This window comes from Mchenga conophoros, linkage group LG4 (assembly GCF_057382185.1).
Source record: "Mchenga conophoros isolate Kocher_MC1m ecotype Shallow Benthic linkage group LG4, M_conophoros_male_GT1.1, whole genome shotgun sequence".
Lineage (NCBI taxonomy): Eukaryota > Metazoa > Chordata > Actinopteri > Cichliformes > Cichlidae > Mchenga > Mchenga conophoros.
Genome location: NC_140529.1, coordinates 32156768 through 32170565, shown reverse-complemented (window position 1 = coordinate 32170565; position 13798 = coordinate 32156768). Strand labels below are relative to the sequence as shown.

The 13798-nt window shown below is 39.4% G+C and overlaps 1 protein-coding gene across 1 annotated transcript; it reads right to left on the bottom strand.

The window, feature by feature from the left end:
- Positions 1 to 36: 36 nt before the first annotated feature.
- stard3 (StAR related lipid transfer domain containing 3) lies at positions 37 to 11338 on the bottom strand. The gene is made up of 15 exons (XM_085271841.1): positions 11193 to 11338; positions 9627 to 9865; positions 9459 to 9536; positions 9128 to 9205; positions 8968 to 9021; positions 8550 to 8661; positions 8368 to 8466; positions 8198 to 8253; positions 8009 to 8101; positions 4637 to 4699; positions 3314 to 3409; positions 3145 to 3224; positions 2912 to 3016; positions 2691 to 2784; positions 37 to 1867 (listed from the first exon to the last, which is right to left on the bottom strand). Exons 2-15 carry the CDS (start codon positions 9837 to 9839, stop codon positions 1724 to 1726), a joined length of 1365 nt encoding a protein of 454 aa, XP_085127967.1. The 5' UTR covers positions 9840 to 9865; positions 11193 to 11338; the 3' UTR covers positions 37 to 1723.
- Between the last annotated feature and the right edge of the window lie 2460 nt (positions 11339 to 13798).

The window sequence follows — 13798 nt, the reverse complement described above, 5'->3', positions numbered from 1 at the left end:
GGTTAAATATGTGAGTTGAAGGAAGTCAGAGCTAGATCATCTTTTCATATATTTTATTAGACGTAAGACACTGTTTAAGACTCAGTAAAAAATCTTGTTCAGTAGTGATGAGCATAAATTAAAATGTTTGTATAAACAAATCAATTTAAAATTATAAAAAACACAGTTAAGTATTCTAAGCAGGGTTTATGTAAATAATCTTTGTGGAGGATACGAAAGCACAGACATAACAGCAGGAAATAAATGGAAAAGTAAAACAAAAGACTGGCATGTAAAACTACTCTGATAAAAGGCACCAAATTATTGATATCATTATTTATTGTCACTTCCAACATTCCTTCAGTACAGTAAGTATTGTAAATGAGTCTTGATTTATTAGGGCTTAATGATTTCTGAGCGTGACTACATACACAAGCTTATGAAGAGTAATGCCTCACAGTCGTGTGGGTGTCACAGTTACACCACCAAGTGTTATTTCCGTTACACCAATATAGAAAAGTTCAGGGAAGACCAGCACCCTCTTCAGGTCAACTTCACAATAACTTCAACCAACTTCATCTTTTAAATTCTTTTGATTCCAGATGTAATCCTAAAAATTGATCTTCTGAGGTACATCATAACACTGATACACAACTTAAGCTGCAGGGGATGTCTTCTTCTTTTTTTTTTCCATGATTAAAAACATTAACAAAACTTCATTCAGTGCCACACCTCAGGCCACAGGGGGCCTAATCTAATTATAGCAGTATAGTAATAACCTTTCATGACAAATAAGTCGAGCTACTTCAACACAAGGCCACTTGAGGTTATTGGCAAAAAAAAAAAAAAAATTAGTATACAGCATCCTAACCTATGAACATTATCTTTTGTACTAACTGTCTAACAGCCTGCTGACCCGGGTCCTGGTTTAAACTCCTGGCTGATCCCAAAGTGCAAAACAAAAGCAGCATTTAAAAAAAATAAAATAAAAAAAAAAATACAGTAATTAAATGTTTGCTTTAATGTTGCACTATGGCACAGAAGCTGGTGTCAAACCAAGAACGCTTCACTGTGTGGATCAGTGGTGTCTCCCTCTAGTGGTGACCAGATAGCAGAGAGCCCCCTGTAATGTATCACAGTGTAGTAAAGTAGAAGAAACTGTGTAGAAATATGGCTGTGAAGTGCAGGCAGGTGCCTCAGAAAAACAAATCCATGACGGTGCAGTGAAAAAATACACACACACACACACACACACACACACACACACACACACACACACACACACAGGAAAAAGCAGTAAATCAATGACTAACAATGTGTGCAGAAAGATAAGGCTCAGAGAGACAGCTGTTTCAGTCATACTACTGTTATAGCTATTCTGTAACACAGATTCCAACATTGGGAATCACTTTTTTATCCAGGTCTTGTTTCTGTAAAGTCTCAGAAAACAGTTTTCATTACATAGCGAGAAACATAGCAAACGGGTTACAGGTCCATGCAAAAATTTCCGCTTGTGATTACACTTAAACTTCCCCAAAATGATAGAAAATGTTTAGTCTTTGATATCTGAATAACTCCTCACTTTGTGTGGCTGAAACATGGGAAATGTCTCACATCTCCTTTGCTTAAAGTTGCAACCTTGTCAGGTACATAATTGCATCCCTTCAGCTTGGGAGCATTCAGCGGACGCCGTGATGGCCAGTTTTGGCTAGTGACCTTTCAAGTGACCACTTAAAACTTCTCTCTAGTTTTGAGAGTGGTGGTGGTGATGGTGGTGGTGGGAACGATGAGAGGGCCGCACGTCGATAATTCGTTGGCGTAAATGGGACATGAACTCAAACATTGTGGCTGCCAGACTCTGGTGGATGAGGTAGCGTGGCAGACGGCCCTGATGAAACAAAAAAAATTGCTTTTTAATATTTGTATTACATTTCATATTCCTTTGTTTTTTATCCTTATCTCACCTATATCTGTTACATTTTGCCTTTTTCTGCAAAATTTCTATTTATACACACACACACCTGTTCAACTGCTCGTTAACACAGATATCTAACCATCAATCACATGGCAGAACTTCAGTGCATTTAGGCACGTAGACATAGTAAAATGCTTATCTGCTGGGATTTTCCCACATAATCATCTCTAGAGTGGTCCAAAAAAGAGGAAATGTGCAGTGAGTGGCAATTCTCTGGGTGAAAATGCCTTGTTCATGTCAGAAGCTAGTGAACTTTTTTTAATCTGGTGGGAAGGAAGGCTAAAAACCAAGATAATGAGACTGGAAAAACATTGCCTGGTCTGATGAGTCATGACTTCTGCCACAATATTCGATTGGTAGAAAAATTCCAGGGTGGTGCTCGGGTAACAATGTGGGTTTAATGTCACTGCTTAAGTAATATTGACCACAGTATAACCATCTTCAGACAGCTGTTCTCAGCATGATAACGTACTATAACACAGACTGGTTTTATATGTGACGCTATCATGTAAAATGGTCCCAAATCTCTGAGGAATGTTTTATGCACCTTGTTGAATCTATGCCATGAAAAATTAAGGCAGTTCGGAAGGCAAAAGGGGGCCCAACCTGCTGCAGTGTCCTGCTACAAAAATAATTTAGAAAACAACTTCTTTCTAATTGTACAAAGGGAAAGAACATCTTGAATATTGTAAAAATAAAGAAAATTCAAGAGTAATTCCACCATGTGTTTTCACACCTTTAAGTCTGTGTTGAGGACCCAGATGAAAGTGCAGATGGATGGGTTACTGCTGGATTTGAGGACCACAAAACCTCCGGGCCCATTTTCTCCTCTGAGACCAGCAGTAAAGCAAAAAAAGACAAAGTTATACAAGTTAAACTAACACAGATGCCCTTTGTCAAACCGATACAATGTTCTAATTTACTGGATCAGTGACAAGGCCAGAGGCAAGGTCTGACCTGACATAGCGATTGCTTGGAGGTTTGGCATCGTGGTTGGTTGCTATGCCAGCAGACAGGTAACAGTCTCGTTTGCGCTCCACTCGGCGAACATTAACAAAGTCCCTGAAGGAAGAAAAATCAATCACCCAATAAACACACTTTATTCAGACCTGAAGAAAAGAAACGATACAGATGGGACAGCAAGAACAGATGACAGAAAGAAAAGTCGGTAGGATGTTGTGCTGATGTACCTTGCGGAGACAACTCCCCCTGCTGCTCCAGCAGATACATCATATGAGACAAGAGTGTTGTCGTCAACTCTCTGAAGGATCTGAGTATAAGACGGGAAGAGATATCAAGCTGTAGCACGCCACAGGATTACAGTGAAAAATGTGCAAAAACAGCAGGAAGACTTCTGACCTGGCAGACAGAAACTGTTTTGTTCCACTGAACCATCTTCTCCGGCTGCAGGATCACCTCCTGATACACAAGCTCAGCAGGACACTGCATGAGGGCCTGAAGAGGAGAAAAAAACAAGGCTGTAAACTAATGTCCAGCATAGCCTACAGTTACAAGAAAAAAATGTCTATAAGACATGACACCTAATTGCTGTCTGCATGTACTTTGGGCTATTTTCTACCCCTTTCTTTGGGGTCCTTAGGAACTAAGTAAAGCGCTATACAAATACAGGCCATTTACCATTTACTTTCTGTTGCAGATGATATGAAAATATCTAAAGCTCTCTTTTCTGTATGGTGCACTTTTTCCCTCCGAAGCAAAGGTCAGAACAGGCCTTACTTCACTAATCTGTAATGGCCTGTCTGACTACTTTCAAAACAGGATCTTGTGTCTGTTTATGACCATTGTCTTGTTGGAAATCCCTATTATGTAATATTTACTTCTACAAAGAGCGTTTTGTTTCAGTGACGGTTGTTCCATGCCAGCGATGCAAATTTTGTCATCGAAAACTATTCAAGAGGTTCTATGTGGAAGTCTACATACCCTCTATATATAATATATAATAAGAACTGTTGCAGCAACTTTTCTTTAGTGTCTGCAGCTATCAATCGACACATCTACAAGACACTTTAATCCTGGCCTTACATCATTCATTTTGCTTTCCATTTTGTTCATACGTATATGGCGTTTTAATGTGCCTATCTAGCTTGGAAGGAAAAGCAAGATTGAAATAAGTCTGCCAGATAAACATCACACTGAAACACAAGAGTAGTGTGTCAAAGAAAAAATAAATTTGAGACTGCTGCAATAATAAATGCACAGTTGTAAACCTTGGAAAACAAAGTCCCTTCAGTTATGAGGTCTCCAATAAAGAGCAAACTTCCTCTGAATTCCTTAATGGGAAGTTGTACACACATGAATCAGCTTTTTCTGTGCAAGGCACCGAGTCTCTGTTGTATCGAATTGGATTTAGCATGCAATTATTGATTATTTCAGCAGCAGAAACTGTGCAAATACAGGCCCATCAGCTGCAAGAGAACTTGATCCATTTGTAGCAGAGTGTTAGGAAGAAGTGTGACAGCTGACGGATTCAGAGCCTGTTCTGCTCTTTACGCTGATATCTATAATAATGGAGTCCAAGGCGATATGAGTTGTATATGTAAAAAGACCAGGGAGGCTTGAAAACATATCTGAATTCACCCTATTAACAAATGCAGCCTATCTAAACATGATGTAGCAGGGCATGTTTGGTGAGATACTGAATACACTAGAAGACTGTTGCACCTTGAGGATGAAAGTCTTTCCATGGAAAGGAACTTCCAGAGTGTAAACTGAGTCGCCCATTTCCTGTCATGGGAGGTGAAAAAAAGACACAGTATTACTGACACTTTCACTTTCATTTGAGTAAAAACAGATATGAATTAATAACGCAGGAATAATAAACTACTAGTAAGACAGGTAATGTAGTTTTCATTGTAATTAAAAGAGCTGATACAGAAATACACCTCCTACAGAGAAAAATGCTGCATTGCTAAAATTAGGTTTCAGTTGGGTGTTGTGGTGCCAACATACCTGTTTGATTACATTCTTACCTTAATAGTGGTTCTATGAGAGTTTAAAGGGATTTGATTGTGGGGCCTTTATTTTCCCCTCAAAAAACAGCTTTTAATATAGTGTGTATACCTGCTCAGGGTGAAAATTAGCTACAGTTCTGAGCAAAAGTCTTGAGCCACCTCTCATTTCTGTATATTTAGCAAGGAAAATTTGAAATGGGTGCAGCGATTTAGTGAAACCAGATGCTTTTACCAAACTGGCAGTGTGGGTTTTTTATCATTATCATGCTGGAAAAAGAAGCCTTTGTCAATCAGATGCCTTTTAGCTTGTATTTCATGTCAAATCGAAATCTGATGGCACTCTTCTAGGTTCATAATTTTAACAAGATCCCTGAGACCACTGGCTGAAATGACAGAGAACTCACTATGTTTCACAGATGGCTGTAGACACTCCCTTTTCTACCTCTCTCCCGACTTCCTCTGTACATACAGTGGGGCAAAAAAGTATTTAGTCAGCCACCGATTGTGCAAGTTCCCCCACTTAAAATGATGACAGAGGTCAGTAATTTGCACCAGAGGTACACTTCAACTGTGAGAGACAGAATGTGAAAAAAAAATCCATGAATACACATGGTAGGATTTGTAAAGAATTTATTCGTAAATCAGGGTGGAAAATAAGTATTTGGTCACCTCAAACAAGGAAAATCTCTGGCTCTCACAGACCTGTAACGTCTTCTCTAAGAAGCTTTTCTGTCCCCCACTCGTTACCTGTATGAATGGCACCTGTTTGAACTCATCATCTGTATAAAAGACACCTGTCCACAGCCTCAAACAGTCAGACTCCAAACTCCGCCATGGCCAAGACCAAAGAGCTTTCGAAGGACACCAGGAAAAGTATTGTAGACCTGCACCAGACTGGGAAGAGTGAATCTACAATAGGCAAGCAGCTTGGTGTGAAAAATCAACTGTGGGAGCAATCATCAGAAAATGGAAGACATACAAGACCACTGATAATCTCCCTCGATCTGGGGCTCCACGCAAGATCTCATCCCGTGGGGTCAAAATGATCATGAGAACGGTGAGCAAAGATCCCAGAACCACACGGGGGGACCTGGTGAATGACCTGCAGAGAGCTGGGACCAAAGTAACAAAGGTCACCATCAGTAACACACTACAACGGCAGGGAATCAAATCCCGCAGTGCCAGACGTGTTCCGCTGCTGAAGCCAGTGCATGTCCAGGCCCGTCTGAAGTTTGCCAGAGAGCACATGGATGATACAGCAGAGGACTGGGAGAATGTCATGTGGTCAGATGAAACCAAAGTAGAACTTTTTGGTATAAACTCAACTCGTCGTGTTTGGAGGAAGAAGAATACTGAGTTGCATCCCAAGAACACCATACCTACTGTGAAGCATGGGGGTGGAAACATCATGCTATGGGGCTGTTTTTCTGCCAAGGGGACAGGACGACTGATCCGTGTTAAGGACAGAATGAATGGGGCCATGTATCGTGAGATTTTGAGCCAAAACCTCCTTCCATCAGTGAGAACTTTGAAGATGAAACGAGGCTGGGTCTTCCAACATGACAATGATCCAAAACACACCGCCCGGGCAACAAAGGAGTGGCTCCGTAAGAAGCATTTGAAAGTCCTGAAGTGGCCTAGCCAGTCTCCAGACCTCAACCCCATAGAAAATCTGTGGCGGAGTTGAAAGTCCGTGTTGCTCGGCGACAGCCCCAAAACATCACTGCTCTCGAGAAGATCTGCATGGAGGAATGGGCCAAAATACCAGCTACTGTGTGTGCAAACCTGGTAAAGACCTATAGTAAACATTTGACCTCTGTTATTGCCAACAAAGGTTATGTTACAAAGTATTGAGTTGTATTTTTGTTATTGACCAAATACTTATTTTCCACCCTGATTTACGAATAAATTCTTTACAAATCCTACCATGTGGATTCATGGATTTTTTTTTCACATTCTGTCTCTCACAGTTGAAGTGTACCTCTGATGCAAATTACTGACCTCTGTCATCATTTTAAGTGGGGGAACTTGCACAATCGGTGGCTGACTAAATACTTTTTTGCCCCACTGTATTGACGACTATTTGAATAAAAATTTTCAAATTTGGATTCATCACTCCATGGGACTTGTTGCCACTGATGTTCAGTCTAGTTCTTATGTATATGTCATACCTCGGCATTTTCTCTCTGTGCTCCTTCATTAAAAATGGCTTCCTGACAGCCACCCTTTGACTGAGACAGTTTTGGATGAAACTTTAGTGATCAATTGAAAAGCAAGCTGCATCTCTGAGGTCATGAGTCAGGTCTTTGTTGGATTTTTTCCTGTTTCTTAAGAACATGACTCTCACATGTTGATCATATGATGTAAACACTTTGTTTTAGGGTTGCCGCTTCTTCTTTTGCCTTTTACAAGAAAGTTTTACTCATCGACTGCAAAATATAAAGACACAAGGGATGGTTCAAGACGTTCCCACAGTACTGTAGTAGCTAAATCTGACAAAAGGTATTGCCTATTTTATGAAATCAGTGCTTTTGTGCATCACTTCTCAAATATAAAGAAGAGAAGAAATAAAAAAAAAAGAAAGAAACAATTAAACTGCTGCTTGAGATGGCTGGCTCCTGTGCTTTAGTCATTTTTTGTAACCTGGCGTGTGTAGGAAACTGCAGGATCAGTATCTTTCAGTATCTCTGTCGGTTATATCTGTGATTCACAGTTCATTGTTGCTTATCAGCTGCCTAAAATAGAAATGAGGCCATTAAAGTACCATCTCTATTGCTGATCGCAAGAACTATAAGGGACACTTTGATAGGCAATTGAATCTTTAAAACCAAAAAAGTAATTAGGTGTCACAGTGAAGACAATAGTATTGATTACAAGTTTTCTATGAGATATGTTTGTGTTAAAACAAAGGCACCCTGAACACTCTGTCTGTCATAAAAAGAATGCACGAGGAAGCAATGAAATCTGCGTCAGTGATATGATCTTTTAGTTATGTAAGCAAACGTCTTAACTATGCATTCAAATGTGAACAAGACAGGAAAGCTATTCATTCAGTGGATACATCCTGGAGTCATGTACTCACATTGTGTTTTTCAAATTTCCAGTTTTCCTCCTGGGCTAGGATCTGTTCCACCACAGACATTGCCTCATAACCCTGTCTCACATACTCCTTCTCCTGGAATAAGAGTGAGAGGAGTGAGAAACGAAGCAGAAAATCATCATCAGAACAGGAGTCAGTGGGGCTGATTATAAAGAGTATAACAAAAGCTACCTGAGCAGTGATAGCTCTACGCCCAGGACCCTCCTCATCAGGCTCCTCGTCAGAGTCTGCAGACACAAGTTCAAGACCATAACTCAATTTTTGGGTTAAATATGAAATGTACAATCATAATAGAGATAATAAAAAACCCTAACTAAGAAACCACTTGCACAAACATTCACCTGCGACAGATTCAGGTGGAGAGTAGAACTGTCCATCTGAGACAGCGTGAGAGTAAATAGGGGCTCGTTCACAAGCTGCATTCACTGCTGCTACGTATGCTGAGGTAACAAAAGAAAAGAAGTTAAGAATCAGACAGCTTTGTGTAAGCAGCATTTGAACTTATCGGGCACTGTTATCCTACCTCTTTCATCATCAGTCTCCTGAGGGAGAACTTTGAAGTCAAGGAACCAGGTCTCCAACCAGGCGACCACAAACGAGGTGATGGGCAGAACATAGCCAAAAGCATTTTGCTTCTTCAAAATAGAAATCAAAGACTATTTTTACTACTTCGGCTTCTAAAACAGATGAGTGTGCTGCATTTGATGTTGGTTCACTTCCCTAATGTCAAATGTGAAAAGTTTACAAAGCTACATAAACTAATTTTGAACCACTGCAAAAAAAGAAATCACATAAAGTCTTATCAGCTCAGACTGTGAATAACTGCCTTTGAATGCAGAAGTGAAAAAGTGGAAGTGGTTTAAACTGATATGCTTGCAAACCGTTCACATAGACAAATACAGGCTCTGAAAGTGTTAGAGTAGCAAAGAGAGGACACTCACATTCGATATGATAACTTTGACAACGAGGAAGATGGTTGTTACCAGAGTGGTGATCTGAAGAGTTTAAAAAAAATGTTAAATAGCTCATGTCTGGCAAATAACATATAAGACTTTACATTAACTATTCAGTGTGTGTTTAACTGTAACTGAGATGACTTACCGCAATAACCCACCAATGCCTCAACCGAAAACCAGCATAGGCCACTTGAAGACACAGGAAACGAAACAAGGCAAGGAGCTGAGACAAGGAAGAAGAAGCAGAAAAAGAAAATGACCTTTCATTTTAATTACATGTTGACGTTGCAAATGATTTCCCCTTGTGTGTCTATAATGATGCAATCTGCCAACCCAAAAGGAGGAATTACAAGAGCAGGTTACACATAAGTAACTGCTCATTGTGATCAAAGCATGATTAGAATAACGTGGCAATAAATGACCCATCATTTCAACACTGAATGCAAATAAACACAAATTTGGATTGACCCACTTACAGTAATGTCAAAGAAGGATGACTTGAAGTTATAATGGACGACCTCGTTCTCTAAACTCTCCCAAAGTGAGCTTGAGATCTGCAGAAGAAGAGGGCAGAGATCACATCAAACCAAGAATTAACCATTAGTTCTGCAACAGCAACAAGAACAGTGAAAGCACACACTCACGTTAAGCTCAATAATCCAGAGAAGGGTGATGAAGAGAAGGTCGAAGGTCACAAAGAGACAGAAAGTGCGCCGCACGTCAGAGATCTTCTTGCGCTCTACAGGTGGTGTCAACAGGTACGGGGATGGGATGGACATCGATGTAGAGTAGGAAGCATTCAGGGAGGCGATGGCGGGGAGGCTGCCCCCGAGCTCCCCATAGGCTCCACCATGCATTCCTGCTGTGACACAGGAAAATCCACCTGCAGCAAAACAGACATAAGTGTGTGGTTGTCATGTTTAGCGCTGCTTCTTCTTCTTCTTCTTCTTCCGGCTGCTCCCTATTGGTCATCAAAGCAGATCATCTGCCTCCATCTCACCTCCTCTGTCGCGGTTGCCCTCTACATATCCTCTTTCACTACAACCATAAATCTTCTTTGTGGTTTTGCTCTTCTCTTCTAGTCTGCCAGCTCCATATTCAACATCCTTAGTTCAGTATATCCACTATCCCTCCTCTGCACATGTCCAAATCCTCTCAGCCTTGCCTCTCTTACTTTGCCTCCAAACCGCTCCACCTGAACTCATTTCTCATCTTGTCCATTCTGGTCACTCCCAACAATAAAATATTAAAATTTTTAACTCTTCCACCTCCACCTACTGTGTTTTTGGGGTTGTTTTTGTTTGGGTTTTTTTTGGTGAAAACAGCAGACGATAACTAGCCTTCAGTGGAGTCTCGTGATCTCCTTTCACCTCCCTATGGTGAAGACAAACAGCAAGCGTTGCTAGTTTTGCCTTATTTTACAAGAACAAACAGCCTGTGTGTTTGTGTTAAACGATGAGTGTTATATCTGATCTTCCGCCAAAAGCTTTTTAAAATGAACGACTCCAACGTTAATACTGCGTAAAGCATGTGACGTGACTTCTTGAAAGCAAGTCTGTAGTCACGAATCATTAGCTGAGGGACATTTCTGGTGTGACATCAGAGTCTGGGAGAACAATTCCCACGAAGCAGGAAGACAGCGGGTTTTATTACACCACTGAGCCATTATTGAGCCGGAGGTGAGTTTCAATCACCTCTGGACAAACTCCGTAACATCGGTACACGTTGACAGGTAGATGTGATCAAGCATGTCTTATCTATTAACCGAAAGAACATCAATTAAGTTAACAAACCGCTAAAGCGGAGTTTAAAGTCAGGTTAAGATCCCGTGACTCCCCTAGCCTGTTCACTTGTGCCAAAAACAAAACAGCCTGAAGGTCCGGGAGCTAATTCCTGTTAGCAAGCTAACTCAACGCTGTCAAACTGTCAAACACAAGACACGAAGGCAATAATGTCAGGGAACAATAGCTAGACTCAAGTCTTTCTTCCAGAAAAGCACGGACTGGATAATTAAGAGATAACCAATAGCCAATTTTGTTAGCTGCCGCTTAGCTTACACTGTTCGCTTCGATAACAAGTTGGTCTCACTTACGGAGAAACAAATACACTCCTCAAACGTAACAAAACGGGCACGCTAAGCAACACTGCGAAACTGGGCAGAAATCCTTCTTTAAGTATTTCATAAAGAAAACTCAAGGTATTGAACTTACTTGATTTACAGTAGCATCATCGCTTTACGAAGTCTTCCGGGCTGACCTTCCAAAGAAGAAGTATCACAACAAGATGAATCGCTCACCCGCCGGGTGTCACGTGATCACCATCGCAACTCTCTCCCTGCCACCTGCCACACGCTGAAGTTTCACCCTAGGTTTTTGTATTCGTGTGTGTGTTTTTCTTTTTCCCGTCATTTGGCATTTTCAATACACGACCAAGCTATCATATAAAGAGGCATGTTTTTTTTTTATTAGTACTGCTCTTGCCCGTGGTTTTGGCTTTTTGATTTTTAGTGACCATGGGCAAAATCCAGATCGTCTTGTTACTGAAACACTGCATTACACTTTTTATTGATCTTGTATGTCTCTGTATCCAGTCTATAACCATAAGGAATAATATTAGTGGAACACTTTTTGGCATAGACTTTAATGAGTGTGACTACTATATTTTATAACGGACTACCAGTTGGCATGATTATTCCACAATCGGTCGAGCTTGCGACTAATCTGACAATATTATACGCTGAAATGTCACTTGTCAGTTGTGTGAGATTTAAATAGACTCTTGAGTGCCATCGTATGGGCACTTCGCTCATCTGTAACACTGAAAGGTTTAAATGGGCAGAAAACTAATTTTCAGACCAAAACAAACTTACCATTTGGTCGGTAAAAATCTTTATCCTCCTTGAATAACTCTTACACATGCATTCGTGCTAATCTTTATCTAAAAATTGTATTTAGACTGGTGTGCAAATTTGGATTAAAGTTGAATCAACAACTCCGAAACTAATCAAGTGACCAGAGCAGACTCCGTCAAAGGATGCCAGAGAATAACCCGTAACGTATTTCCGGTTTCGTTCGAAATCGAAAGTGGTACTTATTTACGCCAACACGTACACATGCAGCATATGAAATATACAATCGAAACTCACAATACAAAATTAAGTATTTACATTGTTCCTCTTTTACGGTTTAGATGAGATTAATAATGCTGTTTTGCCGTTTAAAAAAAAAATATTGGTATACAATGTAGTTGGACTGTCATATAAAGTTTTAGGTTATCTATCTGGACCTACACTGCCCCTTTTGGTCTTTTATTTAAGACGAATTTGATGTATTTTTTGAAACCTCTTTATAAAATCAATGTTAGTTATAATTATCTCCACTTGCTAATGTAGTATTGCTGGAACAAAAGATGAGGTCTAGTTGGAACATTGAAACAGTATTTGGTAATGCGAGCCTAACTCATTACAATACATGGGATACAAAATATTTCAACCACCAACAACAACAAATGAGCAAGCAAAATGGGTTTGAAACAGCCAGAGAAAATTATAAGGAAGTATTGATTTATGTATTTACTTACTTATTGGTCTTTAACTCCATTAGTTTAAAGCTCAAGTAAGCCAACGTGTAAATAATGAATGGTCTAGTTATTTTTAGCTCTGGCTCATTATTGTTTTCTGCCCTTTGCTTAAGGGGTGGGGAATGCCAACAAATGAAAGAACTGGAGTGCAAATGAATGAAGGAATGACTGAAAGAAATATTTGGCACATACTTTAAGAAGGTGTTGCATGAAGACTATATACCGCAAAAAAATTATATTATTTAAAATAAATTTTTAGATTTAGGAGTTCTTCTTTCTTGTACTGTTTGTTTTAGTAGCTCTTATATCGAAATGAAGGCAATGTGGATAATAATGACCTAACTCTTTTAGTAAAATATAATATAACATCATAAAATAAAATAATAATAGAAAATAAGGCCCAGGACCCAAAAATCGGCCTGGCAATGACTTTAATACACCCCTATTGGACAGCTTTGGAAAACATGAAGGTTATAATTTTGCACTTTTATCTGTATTTTCATAGGTTTTATAGCTTCATCTTTACTAATAAAGACCTCTCCCATGGGCCATTCATGCTACAAAAAAATAAATGACAGAAAAGTTCCTGGGGTTTTTTTTTTTCATACTCTACTGTAGAAATTTTGAGGATACACAATAACAAATAAAAGGACATGAAAATTAACAAAAGCCTTGTGTTTTATAATTACAGGATTATGAGTCAGCTGCCTGAAGATTTTCCTTAATTTGACACATTTCTTTATTACTATTCAAGTCCCAAGAGTTGTACTGAGATTTCTTTTTGTTTCTACAACACCATGTCTTTATCACATAGATAGAGATGTTCTGTGGAAGTTGTTAATTTGTTTCTTATGAGAATGCCACTCCTCTGGCCCAGTTCAGATCAAACTGGGCTCACGGTGTAAAGTGAATTTGACATCCCTGGTGTAATGTAATAATAATGTGGACATTGTTAAAGATAAAAGGAAACTGTTTTGATGAAATAAACTGTGACATTTGTTAAAAAATAAATTGAATGGAGTTTACCCAGCCTGTAAATTGTAAAATAATTAAAAAATTCTGTTAAGCCCATTAGCTTCCCAATTTTACATGAAAGTGAAGTTAAAGTAAAGCTTAAAAAAATAATTATTTTATGAATCAGTCTTCTCTGGGAACCAGGGAAAAATCTTACTCCTAAACTGTGTGTATATGTGTCTTGTGACTGTCTTTATGTCTCTCTTGTTGTCTGATTTTCCCA